Here is a 19,383-nt window from a genome sequence, read left to right on the forward strand (position 1 = left end):
CCCCACGCTGCCCTGCAGGCGAACGCGGGAGGCGGCGAGTCCCCGCCGGGCCGCCGTAGAGCCGCCGCTCCGGCCGCTCCTCCCGCGCCGCCCTCCGCCCCTTGCCTCCCGGCGCCGCGGCAGCTCTAGGCTGGCACCGCCGCCGCCGCCGCCGCCGCTTCCTCTCTGCAGCCGCTCGGCCGCTGCGTGACGCGTCGTTTCCTCTCAACATGGCGTCCGGGGCAGGTCGGCGGTGATGGAGGCCAGTCCGCGGCTGCGGCGGGTGCTCGTCCCCACGGTAGCTAGGGCAGCCTCGCGCCTGCTGGGTGTGTGAGGCGCCGCCGCCTAGGCCCTCGGCCCCGGGAAGACGGCCGCCCGGGCCGAGTTCCGCTGCCGCCGCCGCCGGGCCGTAGGGACGAGCGAGGCGGGCGGCCGGGAAGCGACCCCCGGGCCGACGGCGCCGAGGCCGGCCGGGCGCGGCCCTCGAACGGCGGCCCCTCGAGCGTGGCGAGGCTTCCGACGCCCTTGGCGGCCCCGCGGCCGCTCCGCGTCGCCCGTCGCTTCCTGGTGGCGCCGCTGCCCTCCACGCCTCCTCGCCCCCACCGCCACCTCCTCGCCTTTCTCCCTCCCCGTCCCCCTCCGCCGCCTCCCCTCCAGCCGCCGGGACCGCCGCCGCCTCCTCCGCGTCCATGTATGAGGGCAAGAAGACGAAGAACATGTTCCTGACCCGGGCCCTGGAGAAGATTTTGGCCGACAAGGAAGTGAAGAAGGCGCATCACTCCCAGCTGCGTAAAGCGTGCGAGGTGGCCCTAGGTGAGCCGGGAGGAGGCCGCGGCACGGCGAGCCGGCCGCGAGGGGTGGGCTGGCGGGCGGCTGGTCCTGGGAGCCCTGGCCAGGTCCCGACCGCCCGGCTGGAGTTGACAGTAACTCGGCTGGGCGCGGGGCACCGGCTGGGTGGAGGAGGAAGGGCGGCCAGCCGGGACCCCTGGAACTCGAGATGGTTAAGGATCGCGGGGCACTTGGCTTCGAGCGTTCCACTGGACGGAATGGGGACGGGGGTGGGGGGTGTCGTTGGTGGCCCCTGCGGTACGGACAGAATGCCATCCTTTGTGATGGAGCAGAAGATGAGCTGTTGTTTATTAGCTTAGAAATTGAGGTGGGGCCCGATATGCCAAGATTGGGCGTGGGGGAGGGTTCCGTATTGCAATTACAATAACTTTATGGTTTGGCGTGGTACTTTGGGAAGAAAGGTTGGAGTTGTTCCCTTGTTGACAGTCTTGAGGTCTCGAGGAAGGGGGTTGCAAAAGGTGCCTCGAGTTTGCCATCTCTCTGCCCCAGCTACAGGAATCAGAGAGTAGTAATGTAGTCTTCTGGGCTGACCTGGAAGAACAAGACTGGAGGTTAAAGGGTGGCGGTGGCGGTGTGGAAATGGGGAAGGAAAGAACCTTTAGATCAACTGCTTTAGGTGACGCGGAAAGGGGTGTGTGTGGAATGAGAGAAAAGAGAAAGACAATGACACCCACCAGCCACATGTCTGGACAGTGGCAGCTGCTTTCAAGCTTCAGTTGTGATTTATAGTTCAGGCAGAAGAGGTCTAGTGTAATGAAGCCACAGCAGGGAAAATCTAAACAATACCTATAACCCTGGTAGGCAGATAACGATTTGTTTGAGGCGGGCCTTTGGTAGGTCTAGTGCACCCATCAATAAGAGAATTGTTTAGGGAGAAACCAGAACATTTAATACAGATGAATTCGTGATGCTTACACTCTTATTTATAGCCCTGGACCAGAGCAGTTCAAATTTGCAAGAAATGAAGATGGTTATAAGTGTGTTTTGAAAAAAACATTTTTAAGGGACAAACTAACTAAAGTAAGGGGTCAGATAGCTTAGAGACAATTTTGCATTTAAGTCTTAAGACTACCATTTAACTTGCTGCAAATGTTGCAGCCTCCCTTCCTGCTTTTTTTCTTAGTCCTTAAAATTAGTAATATGAAAATCATCAAAGAGATTTGTTTAACATCCACCAAAAACTTGCTTTTTCTTGGTGTGTTTTGTTTTTAATGTAGTAGTATAGTGGACTTAAATAGTTCCTTCTTTTGCCCCTTCGTTGGTCATAAGTTCCCGTTTGTTATTGTAACTAACAACAGGTTTCCAGGTGAGTGAGAAGGGCTACTGTACAGTTGCAAAACCTGAATTTATATTTGGGTCCTGAAATTTATCACCCCAAATTTATATTTGTATTTGGGGTGATAGGAATGGTTTTAAGACATTTAAAATAACTGTGCTCTGTAGGGTTCTCAATAACTTGGCCAGATAAATTCAAATTAAAACTTTAGTATTTAAAAACTAAGCTTTTCTGTGTTAGAGTATGTGTGTGGTGCAATCCCTTCCCTTTTTTTTAAAGCAAGGGGTATGGGGGCATTCAGACAGGTTCCAAGTAGCCCAGGCTGGCCTAACATTCCTTTGTAGATGAGGACAACTTGAACTTTCCTAATCCACAGACAAATACCACCATGCCTTGTTTTAGAGGTGCAATGCAGGGGCTGGAACCCAGGCTTTCATATTTGATAGGCAAGCATTCTACCAACTGAACAGTATCCACAGCCCAGAATACATTTTCAGTGTGCTAATGCATAAACATTTAAAGGTTTTATGCAAACTGTTTTTATGTACTTTTTTCTCTCTTCAAATACTAACAAATAAATGTGTTGGCTGCTCATTGGAATGAGTCTGGAGTTTAGTCCTGCTGTTGTTAGCATTGCAGTATTACTGTGCGTGGACTTTGTCAGTACAGTTACGGGGAGTGCACTCGGAGGACGTGAGTGCATTCTTCTGCGTGTACTGTTCTCGCCACTCTCCATTTCTCTAGACAGTCTGTAGCTCCCCTAACTGCATCCCTGATGTTTCTAGGCGTAGGAATCCTTGACGGTGTGAGAACCAATGGGATCATGGTTCTTTAGATCCGACTTGCCAGTTAACGAGCACCTGAGTATTTTGTTTACAGAAAGGTTTTTGGTTTTTGTTTGTTTTAACAAGAGGCATTTTTTATGTTTCATAAAAGTTACATTTATCTCTCTATAAAGTACAGTTTCAGTATGCAGTCTCATGGTAGATACTCCTTAATATGGGGTGTTTTCCTTCTAGTCATCTTTCAGTATTAAGTTTGGGATAACTGCTATATATCTCTGGCTGACTTGGAACTCATTATGTAGACCAGGCTACCCCTGAACTGTAGAATTTGTGACAGTCCTCCTGCCTCTGCCTCCAAGGTACTGGGATTACTGGTGCCTGCTTGCATTAAAGGTGTGTGTGGTTATTGTTAAAACTCTTGTAAAGATTCCTGTATGTGTTCATTCTCTCCTTATATGTTATTGAACACTTAACACAGAGCTGAAAGGAGAGAGACAGTCATCTAGAAAACACACATCAGACTTTTCTCTGGGTTTGCTTGAAAAAAGTTTTATTGGCATTCAAGTAGAATTCAGATCATTGATATTTGTGGTATCTATCTTCCCCTTATTGGAATGACCAGTTAAAATGAATATTTTGTAAATACTTTTTGTAAACCAACTGTGGAAGCCAGGTTCAGTGACTGATGGCCGTAACTCCAGCAGTTGGGAAGACAGATTGCCATGAGTGAGTTCCAGGCCCTCCTGGTTCGGTTTCAGCAAAACCGTTCTTCACTCTCAAAGAAACTGTATAAATGAACCTTTAATGCTTACCTACAGTAACGAATCTTTAAAGGGTATACAGCTATTTAAAGCTTATTTTAAATTTTCTAACATGTTAGGTTTTATTTCACAGAATGGTTGTAAAAGAGCCTTTCCTGGTTAAACTGGTAGGAAGTCCACAGGCCCAGGCCCAGCCAGCTCCAGGTTGCCCTCTCTTGGTACCTGCCCCTACAACTGTGTGCAGTGAACACTGAGGGACTCTCTGCTGCCCTAGCTTGGTGTGATCCATGCCTGCTCTTGAGAATCCTGCATTAAAAATAGTCTGGCCATCTGCTGGCAGATGAGACAACAGCTGAGCTATTTTTAGTTTCAAAGAATTTAGGATTGTTTCAGGATTGAGCTTGAAGGTGGCATTGTTTATCTTTGGGGAGGTTCAGTTGGGACATCCTCCATCAGGCTTCTAGGTTCAGGAGTTTCTTTGATGTTAGGCTGTAAGTGAAATAGTTAACTTCTGGCTTTAGACAGTTGTGACAGTTCCTCCAGATGTCAGAGTGAAGTTCATGTTAGAAACTGACACTGCTACAAAGGAGAAAAGGTTTCCAGGAAAAAGGCGTTTAGAGTCCTTTGTAGGGAGGGAGGTCTAAGGGATGCAAGAGACTATGGGCTTCTATTGTCATCATATTGTGAAGTGACCCTGTTGACTTAGCTTTCCTATGGTTTGTTATCCATAAATATAATTTGCCCCAGAAATATATCTTCATTTACTTGCTTAATTAGACAAGGTCTTGCTTAGTAGACTTGATTGGTCTCCTGCCTTCCTAACACATTTAAGATACAATTTAATCAATTAGCAAGTCTTCCTTGCAATCTAAAGTAAAAGATAGTGTTCAGTACCTGAGCTGCCTGACTTTTTGAGTTGTCAAGGGAAGAAGAGTAAAGGAAGATCCAGTTTATACTGGTTTTTACTTTCACTTCAGGTTGGTTTTAAGGATCCTTTGCTTAGAATGGCCATGAATAAAATGTTGTAAAGCCCAAGCTTCAGAGAAACTCTTTAACCCAAAAATTTGAGTTGACAAAATAAGTTCAGGTTATAGTCAACATAGAGTCTTATTTCTGTTTTGGAAGTTTAAAATGCACATGAAATTTCTCTAAAGCAACCTGCTGAATTTTATTTAGCTTCTCCTAGATTTATTAGACCTTTATTTCAGTATCTTAATGTAGTTAATGCCACAGGGACACATGTTAGTTGGGAATTACTTTGAAACACTGTTTAAGGGAAAAGGCAAAGTAGATAATCAAAACAATTAAAAATAGAAACAACCCAAAAACCAAGATGGGTTGGAAGCTCAGTGGTCAGTGCTGCCTAGCATGCAGGGCTGTCTTGTCAACCAATGAGTAAAGCAGATGTGCTGGGATAGACCTGTAATCTCAGCACTGAGGAACTGGAGACAGGACGAGCAGGAGTTCAAGGTCCATCTGGGGCTACCTGAGACCTTGTGTAGAAAAAAAGTTCATGGGATGATTAAGGTTGAAGATACTTTGGTTTCCTTTTTTTCCCCTTTTCATCACCTGGCAGATACTAAATTGACTCCCCTGATAATCTTTATCTTATAGATAGAATTATGAATAGAAAATAATTTGAGGAAGTGTTTGTCATATTTCTTGTGTAATTGAGGAAACATCTAACAAAGAAAAATATACACGTGAATTATTGATGTTTCAAGCAAAATTATTTTAACCTTATTTTTAAAAATTTGTACATTTTTATGTGTATGAGCCTTTTGCCTGCTTGTTTGTATGTGCACCTTAGGTATCCAAGGAAGCCAGATAAAATCATCAGATTGCATCCAGTTGGCGTTACAGCCAGTTATGAGGGTGCACGTGTATATGAGAGCCATACCCAGGTCCTCTGAGAGAGCGGCCAACACTTTTAACTGCTGAGCCAGCCATCTCTTCAGCCTTACAACATACATTCTTTCTGACTATATGTTTATAACCCTGCCTCTTGAGAGGTTGAGGGAGTAGGATGAATTGAGCCCTGAAATTTGAGACTGGGCAATATGTAACAAAGGTGAAGAAAAACTAGATGTTCACTCTGTTATTTGTGGGATTTCTCCTGTTTTGGGAGTGCACCTGCATTGGGCACTGTAAACAAAGCATGCCTTCATGGAAGTTAACATTTTAGGAGGGTGAAGATTATAGGAACTACAAATTAATGAATATTATCAGATTGTTATCTGAAGAAACATCTCAGAAGGATAAAGGTACAAAAGAAGTTGACTGTAAGGACTTTGGAGGAGAAAGTGAGAGATTCAGTCTCTAGGTAGATACCTAAATGAAATAGTGGAGGAAACAAGATGTGTGCTTAATATAGTTTAGGTTACAGAGACTTAGGGTGTTGGGGAAGAGGGAAGTGAGGTGAGAGCAGATCTGGTGTTTTATCTGGGAAATCAAGAAAAAATACTTTCCTTCTGGAGAGGGTCTCATATAAGGCAGACTGGCCTGGAATTTCCTTGTGGGTAAAGATGACCTTGATCTGATCTTCCCAAATCCCACTTTCCAAAAGTGTACTGCCATGTCTGGCCTCTGGCAAGTTTTGAATGGGGTTGGGGGTAGAGAGAGAAAACACTGGAGAGATAAACTGTCCTCTTACTGTTTGTGGATTTGTTTGTTTATTGAGACAGTCGTTCAGTGTCTGTCCTCCCACCGTAGCCTCTCAGGTGCTGGGATTGCATGTATGTGTCAGCAGGCTTGGCAGAAAAAGTGTGTGTGTGTGCATTTGTGTGTGTGTGTTGGCTTAGCTGTATGTTTTTGTGTTTTAGCAAACATCATTATCTTGCCTTTACATATATTTTAATGTATTTTTAAAGAAGTCTTGATATGTTGATACAGAACCTCTGCTATCCTTGAACTCAGCCTCACCCTCAGTCACTGTATGTCAGCATCCCTCAGTTAAGTGCTAAAGAGAACAAGCCTTTTCTCCTGTCTGGATCCTTTCTAGAATTCTGTATACATGACTCACTAAGGATCTCAGTACTAATCTGGGATTTAGAGTGGACACTATAATCCAGTGACTGTTACCTTACAAGAAGAGGACAGGACACAGGCACACAAAGCAGTAAGGCAGTATGAAAACAGTGCTGGAGTTTGGAACTACTCTGTTACAACCAAGGAACCCCAAATCAAAGGAGACTTCCCCCTAGAACCTTGGTTCTGCTACCTCAGACTAAGAGAATAAACTTCTGTTGTTTTAAGTCACCAAGTTTATTGATAACTATCAATAAACAGTACTAGAAACTAGTGAAAAAGTTTTTCCTAACCTTTCAGACCAAGTTGATTTTTAAATTTGAATTTCCATTTTTAAAATACACAAAATATTAATGTGTTGGGCTCTACTCTGATTACCCCATGAATCTAGGAGGAAGCAGTTTAGGGTTTGGCATGGATTAAGTAGAAAAATCTGAGACTTTAGTGTAGGTTAAATGGAAAAGAGCCAAGCACAATTATTTCCTTTTATATTCTCTTCGTTTTTTTGTGAAGCAAATCTGTACACATAGACAGACACATATAGATGGTACTAAATTGGTCTACATAGCCTACATTATTTTTCATTCAGAAAAACTCATAAATATTTTAGATATTATGATATTAACTGTAGGAAAATATGAAACCATAATTTTATATCAAATTTGAAACTAAATGTCACTTAATCAGCTGTTCACAGCCAATGCTTATCAAGAGTTTTCTAAGAAATGAGATAATAAAAACATAAATAGCCAAGGTATGAATGGCAAACACTTTAATTCTTGTTGCATGTGATTGAATTCAGGCTAAGATTTTAGACAGGAGAATCTATGTGGCATTTGCTGAAGTCTGTTTATATTTATAAAATTGACAGTTTACTCTTTACCTTTTCTAAAAGAAGACAGTGACAGGCAGTTCCTCCAAGCAGTTTTAAAAAGTAAGACTGAAGAAATATCACCAGATGTTCTTACTGTGGGGACCCCAGTTAACTGTTTTCTCTTAGTCTTCTTTCCTTCCTGTCCCCTTCTCTGGTTTATACTGCTGGGGATCAGAGCCAGGTCCCCAGGCCTGCCAGGCAAGGGACTGGGTGACACTCCAGCCACCGATAGGAACTAAAATTTAAAAAGGCATACTAGGCTGGGAAGAAGGTTCGCCTGGGAGTGTGCTTGCCTTGCAAGCATAAAGAATGGAGATTAATCCCAGCGACTCAGGTAAAAGTCCCTGAGTACTGAGTATGGCAGTGCACTCTGGAATTCCAGCAGGGTGCTTCGCTGGCTTGCCAGCCCAGCTTAATCTGTGAGTTCCAGGTCCTGTTGTGAGTCCTGTCACAAAGTGAATGGCCCCCAAAAAACAACATTTGAGGATAACTTTTGGTTTTGCACACATGCATGTGCACAAGTTTATTGAAGTATAATTTACATACTGTAAATATTACCTACTAGTATGTTTACCAGTCACCACCACAATCCAGTTGCGGAACGTTTCCAGCAGCCTAGTAAGACTCCAGTGCCATTTGCAGGTAATCTTTGCTGCTTCTCTCAGTTCCACACACTTCATATGCTTTGTCTCTGAGAAATGCACTTTCTGAGCACTTTGTACAAACAGTCCACACTGAGGAGGTTTTGTGTTGTTCATTCATAAGTGCTTGAAGAATGTATTGATGCTGAGGATAGTGGTTCACACCTCTAATCCTTCAGGAAGTTGAGGCTGGAGAACTGCAAGCTTCAGGCAGGCCTGGCTATAGCCCCTATTTCAACAACAATGGCAAAACACAAACCTCAGGTTTGTCTTAATGAATAGGAAAAGTCAGGTCTCTTATTTGAAATACTTGGGATCCAAAGTGCTCCAGACTTCAGAGTTTTGTAGATTTTAGAGTATTGGCAAAGACTCTACCAGCCGAGGGTAAATGTTTTGAGCACTGACAACACCCAAAGCGTTTCCATTTTGGAACATTTCATATTAGCTGTGCTCACACTATAATACATTTTACCTGTTCATCAGTTGATGCACGTTTGGATTAAATGAATAATGCTGGGATAACTAGATAGAAATTCTTGTGTGTATAAATTTTTATTTCTCCTAAGTTGATAATCTAGGAGTGGATTTGATGGATTGAAGTGCTTGACATTTTTTTCCAAACCTTGTTCTACACACAGACACTGGGGTATGAGCATGTAAACAAGCATTTTTTTTTTTAAAGATTTTCTCTCTCCCTACCCTTCTCTCCTCTCTCCCTCCTCCCCCAGGTGTTCATGCCTGCCGTTCTCTCCTGTTGTGCCACTGCCTCAGAGAGCAGAAGAGGGCATCAGCTCTCCTGGAACTGCAGTTACTGGTGGCTATGAGCCACAGTGTGGATGCTGGCATCTGAGCTAGGATCCTCTACAAGACCAGCAAATGCTTTAACCATTGACACATCTCTCCAGTGCCCAAAATATGTTCTTTTAAAAAGTTACACTAATTTCCAAGCAATCATAGAAGTAACAGCTAATATTGTTTAGTGTATGCTGGGTTCTATGCTCATTAAATACTTACTGTTTTTATCTTCCTTGGTTTTCAGAACTTTCCTGAATGCTTAAGTAATTGATCTATTTTCATTTTTTAGACAAAGAAACTGAGTTTGGAGTACGTATTTAGCAGAGTTGGAATGTGGCCCTTCACTGTTTTGGTGTTTGTGTAGTCATGACTTTCTGATAAAGTAGCAATCCTGACCTGTCTGTCATGTTAACTACTGCATTGTGTATTGGTGAGAGACAAGTTGCAAAAGGAGAAAGAAAGGGACTGTTAGGAAAAGAAAAATGTTGGGCATTTTGCATGTCTCTGCTGATGCATGTCTGCAGTTACAGCACTTGGTATGATGGCTGTGGGCAGGAAGATTAGGTGTTCTTAAGCTTGCATAATGAGTTTGAAGCAGCCTGGGCTACCTGAAACCTGCCTCAATAAACAAACCAAACTTTACCAACCAGATAAATGAATGAGAAGCCTGGGACTTTACTTGAGAGGGACAGCACATACCTAGCATGTGTGAAGTTTCAACCCCTACTACTAGGAAAGATCGTTTTAAAGCTGAAGAAAGGATGAGGCGCGTAACTGACAAACATGTAAATGGATATAAAATCAGCATTCGATTCATTTATGTAGAGTATCAGTGCTGCTCCGTACACTCCAGTGAATCTGTAGGGTGTCTGTTTTCTGTTTGTGACAGAGATGGGGTTTCCTTCAGTGTTCCACCTTAGGAAGCAGACATTCTTCTGTATTCACAAAATGTTTTGATAATGCATGTAAGTTCTCAAGGATTTTGCATAGACTGGCTTTTATTGTAGTCCTACCTCCCAATATTTGTGTTTGTTTGTGTGTGCATGCACAGAGAGAGAGAGAGAGAGAGAGAGAGAGAGAGAGAGAGAGAGAGAGAGAGAGAGAGAGAGACCTAGTGAGTTTAGAGTTGCTTATGTGTGCATAGGGGAGGGGTTCTTTACAGGCACAGAAGCAATTTAACCAATAGGGACACCACAGAAAAGAATGTGTTCATTATCTGTCCCTAGCAGCCATTTACTGCTAGTAACTCCTTCAGGAGGGTTGAAGCCAGAGATTTGTCCCTTATCCATGATGGAATGCTGGTTGACTCAGGCTTATGTGGATCACGTGCAAGCAATCACGGCCATTGTGAGTTCAGGAGAGCAACAGACAATGTTGTACAGCATTATTCTTTTTCCTACATCTTTTGTATCCTCTTCTCCCATATTCTTTCAATTCTGTCTCATTTAGGGGTTTACTTAGAGTTTGCCGGCCGGTTACAGTTAAGTGTCTGCTACAAAAAGTAACTGCTGTCCTCTATAAAAACAAGTTTTTCTTACCAAAGCAGAGCACAACATTAATCTATGAACATAAACGTAAGTGTGTAGAAAGCACTTTTATGAGTACAACATATCCTCTTAGCAAAACAACAGTAGTAGCTCCTCTACTAGAGCGACCTATGCAGCCGTAGAGTTTTGGTCAGGTCTACAGTACCAGGTATGCGTTTGGCCTGGACAGCAGGCTTCAAATCCATAACAGTCATGCCACAGTATCAAACTCTGTCCGGAGCTCTAACCCCTTCCACCCATTTGCTTTACCCCCCACCTCTCTCTTCCAACTTTATGGTCTCTTTTTACTAACTTATGTGTTCTCAAATATATAAACACAATCTGCTCAGTCCATATAATGTTACTTGTATGTCTGTTTTCAGAGCTGACCATTTGGTATTAGATGACCAATTAATGTACTCTTCCCTGAGGAAGACTGTTTCTCCATCTCCGAATTCCTTAATTGTCTATAGTTCTTATGTGTGTGGGGTTGGGACCCCTTGAGCTCAGACGTATTAACATGTCTATTGTTATCCTTGTTCAGGTCCTGTTTTGGCAGCCTTGTTGATGAGATTTCATAGATTTGGATTCTCTGACATTTGTGGAAGACATAGTCTCACAACAAACTTTGTGTTCCTCTGGCTCTTCTAGTCTTTCAGCCTCTCTTCCACCTTCAATGACAGCTGAGCCTTGGGTGCAGGAGTTGTATTGTAGGCGTGTCCATTGGGACTGTGCTGCACAACTGCATTGTTTTCAGTTGTGGTTTTCTGTGATGGTCTCCATCTGCTGCAAAGAGAAGTTTTCTTGCTGACAGCTGAGGACTGCACTCGTTAGTGGTTTAAGAACAAGTGTTTAGGATGTAGTTAGGAAATACACTGATTTAGTAAAATGGTAGTTCTAAGTATTTCTCCATGATCCTTTTGTGTAGCAGATTTTAAGTCCAGTTGGAGACTCATTGATTACCGCCAACACATGTGAGCCACTACTGCACCCTTTAGGGATATTGTACCATGCTGGACATAGTTGTAGTTCATAGATGCCATAGCTGCTAGGTAGGGCTATTTATTGGTTGTTTCTCTCCTTCAGAAACTTGCATGCTCTTCAGAAATGAGGCTTTCAGGTCAGATCCTACTCAGGTCCTCTGGGTCCTGTGTCCAAAGTGTAAGTAAGGTGTCTTTAGCAATAGTGACTTAACCTTCAATCCCCGAGGAAGAAGGGCAACAGCAATTAGCCTGTAATATTTGGGAGTCTCTTGGATGGCCCTGACCAACAACTCAGAAGAGGGCTTTTCATGCCTGGTGTTGGGGATTTTGTAAGTCTATGGCCCTTGAGGAGACAGACCATTGTAAACTCATACAGGAAATATAGTCCCCTCCCTCCCTCCCTCCCTCCCTCTCTCCCTCTCTCCCTCTCTCCCTCTCTCCCTCTCTTCCTCTTTTCCCTCTCCCTCTCCTTTTTACTACCTCTCTATCTGTGTGTGTGAGAGAGAGACAAAGGACTATTAAGTATTACAGTAAGTATATGTAATTATACGTATATAAGTATATAAGTTATATATGTATGCAGACATAGACTTACATATGGTATGGTTGTATGTTTTAGATAGGTAGTTAATAATACTCCTTATGACTTTTCAGACAGCCGTATTGTTATTTTCCGTCCTCCCTTCTGTATTTATCTCTTCAATTCTTTTGAGGTTTCAGAATTTCTTTATCATGTTTGTTGTTATGAAAGAGCATTTGAATTCTTTTCAAGGTAACCCCCTTTGGTGATTTTTCTTAAGTTACTTTCATCTTACAAAGTCTTGACTTTTTAAATAAGCTTTTAAAAGTCTGATTCATTTATTACTGTTATGTTAAATGTGCATTGGTGTTTTGCCTGCATGTATATCTGTGGGAGGGTGTAGTAGATTCTGGAGCTGAAGTTACAGACATTTGTAAGCTGCCATGTGGGTGCTGGGAATTGAACTTAGGACTTCTAGAAGAACAGCCATTGTTCTTAACTGGTAAGACATCTTTCCATCCCACAGGGTCTTTAATTTAAGATTTTTTTCCACTAAAAATCATATATAGTTATAGAAATATGCCACTGACCCAAATGTTAGCTTTTATGGTGTTTCATGATTTTGCTACCATTTATATTTGCATACAATGTATCATATCTCTGTATCTGCTTACACTATTTTTCCCCCTCTTTGCTTCTCTGAAATTTAATTGTGATGTATTTTGGCATGTATTTCCTTGGATATCTTATTCTTGTTTCCTCAGCTTGAAAATACACAGTTTCTTTGTTTGTAGTTTAAAAAGCCTTGTTAATTATAAAGTCACTTTTGTAGCTAATAGCTAGTATTGTAGCTTGTAAAAGAATACAACATGAACATGTATCCCCTTTGATAAAAAGGAATAATGAATTTCTTTACATAGAAGGTCTGCTCTGGGATCCAAAGTGAAACATTTTTTCCCCTGTGGTTTCCTGCAAAAAATTTGAGAACTGTTGATTAAAAATCATTCACAGTTTTGTTTGAAGAGGGCTAATTAGTAACATCCCCAGATTTCAATGATGCTGATAAACAAAAAAGTGGGGATTTCCCCTATCTCCAAATTACTTAGTATTTGTAGCATGTTTTTCTAACCAGTTAAACTTATCACAAACTCAGTAGTTACGATCTGAATGAATTAAAAAACAGGCTTTAGAAACACTCAGCATCAGTCTCTGTCCTGATGTTAGATTTAAGAGAGCCAAAGTAAAAACGGGTGTGAAGGGAAGGAAGGAAGCATAAAACAGAACAAAATTTTAACCTTGCTTATCTCTATACATGGCAATGTTGACTGTCTACCTATTGTGTGACTAACACAGCTGGATGCTAGGAGTGCAAGGAAGGGTTAGAGCTTGTTCCCACTAAAGTGTGTTCCCCTTACCTAACTGAAATCTTGAACCTCTTTATTTTTTTTCAAATCAAATTCCACCCCTTTCACATTCCAGTGTTCTGCCTGTGAGTTTGGATTTTGGATGCCGTGTAAATGGTCACCTGGTATTTGTCTTTCTGTGCCTGTCTTCTCTTAAGCACCGTAAACTGTTATTAAGTTGTCTTTAAATGGTTCCAAGTAATAGTTTACATCATCCCTTCTTTACTCCTATCACTGGAAAAATGGAAAGGCTTTAGTCCTCGAACTAGACTGAAATCCTGAATATCAGTTGCCTTGGCAGACAATAGACAGTGAGTAAGTTGTATATAATTTCAGAATTAGTGCTACAGCAAAGTAATTTGAGCAAGTTACTTTATACTTAATATAGTGCTTAACAATAGAAGGTAGCCATAATAGTATTGCATTTAAAGGTGTTAGAGTAGCTTTTCCTGAGGAGAGACAGGAACATCTCTTTACCCCAGTGACAGACCAAAGAAATAATTCACTCCAGCTTGCTGAAGCAATTGACTTCATTGCAGTTACTTACAGGAGGGGGGTTGTAGTGGCGGTGGTGCTGGTTATGAAACTGGAAGAAGCACCATAAGAAGGAAGGCGAGGTTTTTTTTTTTTTATTGGATATTCTCTGTGTTTACATTTCAGATGTTATCCCCTTCCTGCAATCCCATCCTCTCTCCCCCTCCCATTGCTTCCTCTCCCACCTCAGCACCTTGGCATTCCCCTACTCTGGGAAAAAACAGAACCTTCACTGGACCAAAGGCCTCTCCTCCCATTGATGGCAGACAGTGCTGTCCTCTGCTGCATATGCACCTGGAGCCATGTGAACTCATTGGTTGGTGTTTTAGTCCCTGGGAGCTGTGGTGGGTTTGGTTAGTTAATAATTTTGTTCTTCCCATGGGGTTGTGGACCCTTTCAGCTCCTTCAGTCCTTTCTCTAGCTCCTTCACTGGGGTCCTCATGTTCAGTCCAGTGGTTAGCTACAAGCATCCTCCTCTGTATCGGTGTGACTCTGGCAGAGCCTCTGAGGTGGCATCCATATCAGATTCCTGCCAGTAAGCACTACTTGGCATCAGCAATCGTGCTTGGGTTTAGTGGCTGCATATGGAGTGGATCCCCAGGTGAGGCCATCTTTGGATGATCTTTTCTCCAATTCCTGCTCCTCTATTTGTCCCTTTATTTCCTCCCATGACATTTTGTTCTCCCTTCTAAGAAGGACTAAGGCATCCACCTTCTGGCCTTCCTTGTCTTTGAGCTTCATAAGTTCTGTGGATGTTTTCTTGGGTATTCTGAGCTTTTTAGGTTAGTATCTGCTTATCAGTGAGTACATACCATGAGTGTTCTTTTGTGACTGGGTTACCTCACTCAGAATGATAGCTTCAAGTTCCATCCATTTGCCTAGGAATTTCATGAACTCATTATTTTTAATAGCTGAGTAGTGCTCCACTGTGTAAATGTACCACAATTTCTGTATCCATTCCTCTCTTGAAGGACATCTGGGTTCTTTCCAGCTTCTGGCTATTATAAATAAGACTGCTATGAACATGGTGGAACATGTGTCCTTGGTATATGTTGAAGGTCTTTTTGGTATATGCCCAGGAGTGGTATAGCTGGGTCCTCAGGTAGTACTATGTCCCAATTTTCTGAGGAGCCGCCAGACAGATTTCCAGAGTGGTTGTACCAGCCTGCAATCCCACCAACAGTGGAGGAGTGCTCCTCTTTCTCCACATCCTCACCAGCATCTGCTGTCACCTGAGTTTTTGATCTTAGCCATTCTGATTGGTATTAGGTGAAATCTCAGAGATGTTTTGATTTGCATTTCCCTGGTGACTAGGGATATTGAGCATTTCTTTAGGTGCTTCTCAGCCATTCGATATTTCTCAATTGAGAATTCTTGGTTTAGCTCTGTACCCCATTTTTAATAGGATTGTTTGATTCTCTAGAGTCTAACTTCTTGAGTTCTTTGTATATATTGGATATAGAAGGCAAGGATCTTAAAGCAGGGCAGACATGCTGAAATGCATGGAGAAAAGAGAAGATTTTCAGTGGGAAGAAACAAACCAGCAAGGGGTTTGGGAACAAATGGGAAGGGTGAGAAGAGGGAAAGAAAAGAAAGCTATATAAAAATGCCATGCTATTATTTTGCATGCTAAATTAAAAGATTAATTTTAAAAATTGGACATGCTTGTTTTACAGGTTTCTTTTTTTTCAAATATAGTCCTAACTACAAAATTAGTATTTTCAAGAAGTTATAATTCTATTAGGATAAGGGCCAGAGTGTTCTCTCTCTCTCTCTCTCTCTCTCTCTCTCTCTCTCTCTCTCTCTCTCTCTCACACACACACACACACACACACACACACACACACACACACGGATGGATGGATGGATGGATGGATGGATGAGATTGTGGTTACAAAATTTTTTTTGTAGTACTTCTGGTTAATGTAGTTATTAAAGGGGAGGAGGGGAAGCTTTGGTAATTCCTTTGCTTATTGATTCACATTGTTTTTGGTCTGTTATTTCTGTATTAGGTAAAATAAAATTTGAGACACTGATTTTCTTTTGAACTTGCACCTTTGCTGTTTTTAGTATCCCAAATGATCTTATGAAGAATATAATCAAATTACCCAGTAAACTTTTTATCCTGTGCTAACATATACTTCTCTCTTTTTGCCTTCACCAGAGGAAATTAAAGTTGAAACTGAGAAACAAAGGTTTGTATGATTTTTTTTTTTGTTTTATAAAATTAATTTGCATACTTTTCAGTCTTGGCCAAAATAGTAATACACTCATTATATTTTAGCATTACAGATTTTCCTTATCTTTGTAATAAGATTAAAGATAGTTCTTAAGGAACAAGTTTATATAAATTAGACTTTCTAAAATACTTTTAGCTATATTTTAACTTCCTTTTATGTGGTTTAATATATATTTACAAAAATTACTAGATTTCTTAGACCATGTTAGCTTCTTTAGAACATAATAGAAATAATTCAGAAGTGTACTTCAGCATGCATGGAAAAAGCTCATGCCGTTTAACATTTCATGAAGTATTTGTATAGTAGATGCTGGGATCTTTGGAAAAAAGAAATTCCATGTTGTGTCCAGCAGCTGTGGTCACTGCTGTTTACCCTGGCAGATCACTTGAGCTCTCTAGGCTGTGCTTTCCTGTGAAGTACAAAAAGACAGGAAAATGGTCAATAAGGTTCTTTTTATGACTGATACTTTTTCCTCATGGGTTTGTCATCATAAAGGTAAATGTAGTATTCTGTGTAAACTCTTTTTTTTTCTTTTTTTCTTTTTTTAATTTAGTCCTCCTCATGGAGAAGCAAAAGCTGGATCAGGCACCCTTCCACCAGTGAAATCAAAGACAAATTTTATTGAAGCAGACAAGTATTTCTTACCCTTTGAGTTGGCATGCCAGTCCAAATGTCCCCGAATAGTTAGTACATCTCTAGATTGTTTGCAGGTATGTATAAAATGATATCTAAAGCTGTCTGGTTTCAGTGTATTTCTAATATTGTTCACAGTAGATGGTTTAGACATGTCCCTGAAAGCCTTGAACACTCTTTTTGAGGTAAAAAACAAAATATTTATATTCCAGAGATGCAGTAGCTGCAAAAATGTTTCTACTTAGTATTTTAAAACCACTAGCAAAACAAAAATCTAAGGTGGTTAATGATAAAAGTGTTGACTTGCTCCATCAGTGCTATAAAACTGTTGTATGTTGTGTTTTTGAGATGGGCACTTAATGTGTTTCCTGTGTGGTCTTGAACTGGTTTCAAGCAGTCATTCTACCTCAGCTTCCTAAGTAGACTGTCCCACAGGCGTGCACTAAGTGTTTTAGTTATCACTCCGAAGTGATTGCACTAAGGCCCTACTACTTTATAGAATGCAGCATTTTGATAATAGCACTGTTGGCCTTTGTATTATTTTGCTTACCCTGTGACATTAATGTCAGAAATTGTCGTGAGTGCTTTACTCTTTTTTTCTCATACACAAACACACACCGTATCTTAGATTTCTATGAGGCAAGTTTCCAGCTTTTGGGTGTTTGTGTTTGTTTTCAGGTATTGTCATGGTTTGGAGGTTTTATATATTCAACCAATAGCTTAGTAGCCAAGAAGAGATGATTTGTTCTTAAGATGGGATATAGATAAATTCATCTGATTTATGACCTTTCTTTTCGCTGGAAGATTACCACTATTAACATCTTGTGCCTTCTTTCCCAGCTCAAATGGTAGCAGTGAATGGATAATTCTGAGATTTTTTTTGCAGCCACTATTTGCAAAATGTCATAAAAAATGATGACATAAGTTGGGAAGAGATTTGATGTCATTTGGAAGTGTTAAGATAGTCCCCAGAAAACACCATGAGTACAACCTGGTGTATATAGAAAGCAGCAAGCAGTTCTAATAAGTCACAGACAGCGTTCTTAAGGTCTGGCTTAATAGAAGTATTACCTATTTGTTTTATTATTGGTTTGTTTTTGTGATTATTACAACTACAAGTAGTTTCCCAAATTTAGTAAACTACAGGAAAAAATAGTCTTTGGCTTTGATTATACCTCAATGTTCTTGTTTAAAAATTAGTATATATTCATTCACTTATATTTCAACTCATAGTCAGCTAGTGTATTTATTAGTTATCTTGACTAGGTGTTCTATTATGTCTGTTTCAGAAACTTATTGCTTATGGGCACTTAACTGGCAGTGCTCCAGATAGTACGACACCAGGCAAAAAATTAATTGATAGAATTATTGAAACAATATGTGGCTGCTTCCAAGGTCCTCAAACAGATGAAGGAGTTCAGTTGCAGATAATAAAGGTAATTAATTATATAAGATGGTTGTGTTCTTTATTATTATACTTTTAAAACCAGAAGCTTTTTACCTTGAAAATATTAGGAAGAGTTTTTTTTTTTTTCTATGCATTTTGGGTGTGACAGACAATTGGGATAATGTTTAGAACCCATATGAGATTTGTTGTTTTATGCTATTAGAAGAAAACTATGTTTTGTTTTTTTTTTTTTATCTTTTCTCTTGGCTATCCCAGTTAGGATCAAATTCTTTGCGTCTTGAGTTTTTCTCAACCTACCCTGCTTTTTTATACATCTTTCAAGTTTTAAGGTGATTCATAAATTTGTGATCTTAATTTGTGGTTTTTGTATTGTTAAAGCCTACGTAGTCTCCTTTCTCAGCCCTACCCCCTTCCCTCCCAAAAATCCAAGTTTGGTTGTAATAAATCTGGATGTTTGAACTCTTTTAGAGAACTAGCTGTGTTAATGTTACAAAATGGCAGTGGTGGTATGTCTAGTGAGTTACAGATTGATATGGTATGTATGAAACACTCACTTGTGACAGAGTGTGAACATGCCATATTTCAGTAAGCACAAGCACTATTCCTAGTGAAACTTAGCTAGAGGATGTTCTAGAGTCAGAGGCCTGTGACCCCAAAGTAGTGAAAGCCTCAGATATTTTAATAGTTGGTAACATGTTCATAGTAGATAGAAATTTATACACATTGCTACCTAAAGTGTCATTGTTCTTTAAAGTTTTAATTTTAAAATGAAAATACATATTTTTGTGTATAAACTCTGGATGCAGAAAATTGCTTTTGTGTTTCCTCTCTTACAGGCTTTACTTACTGCAGTAACATCACAACACATAGAAATTCATGAAGGAACTGTGCTGCAGGCTGTGAGAACATGCTACAATATCTATTTAGCCAGCAAGAATCTCATCAATCAGACAACAGCCAAAGCTACTCTTACTCAGATGCTAAATGTTATCTTCGCACGCATGGAAAACCAAGCAGTAAGTATTGACAGAGGCGAGAACTGCACAGGCCTCAGATGTAAAGACCCGAGAGTCCCTGCCTCGTGTTTTAGTTTGCGCTTTACTGACTTGTTTGACTTTAAACAAGATGTGCTTTTAAATCTCACAAAAA

General features: G+C 40.9%; 1 protein-coding gene across 1 annotated transcript in view; it reads left to right on the top strand.

Moving 5' to 3' along the window:
• Nucleotides 1-233: 233 nt before the first annotated feature.
• Nucleotides 234-19,383, top strand: part of ARFGEF1 (ARF guanine nucleotide exchange factor 1) — a 92,268-nt gene continuing 73,118 nt past the window's right edge. Inside the window, exons 1-5 of the mRNA XM_080938652.1 lie at nt 234-792; nt 16,118-16,148; nt 16,747-16,903; nt 18,116-18,262; nt 19,071-19,250. Coding sequence (XP_080794778.1) covers nt 669-792; nt 16,118-16,148; nt 16,747-16,903; nt 18,116-18,262; nt 19,071-19,250 — 639 coding nt within the window. The 5' untranslated portion in view covers nt 234-668. The remainder of the gene's footprint in view (nt 793-16,117; nt 16,149-16,746; nt 16,904-18,115; nt 18,263-19,070; nt 19,251-19,383) is intronic.

This window comes from Micromys minutus, assembly GCF_963924665.1.
Source record: "Micromys minutus genome assembly, chromosome: 26".
In the NCBI taxonomy this organism is placed as follows: Eukaryota; Metazoa; Chordata; class Mammalia; order Rodentia; family Muridae; genus Micromys; species Micromys minutus.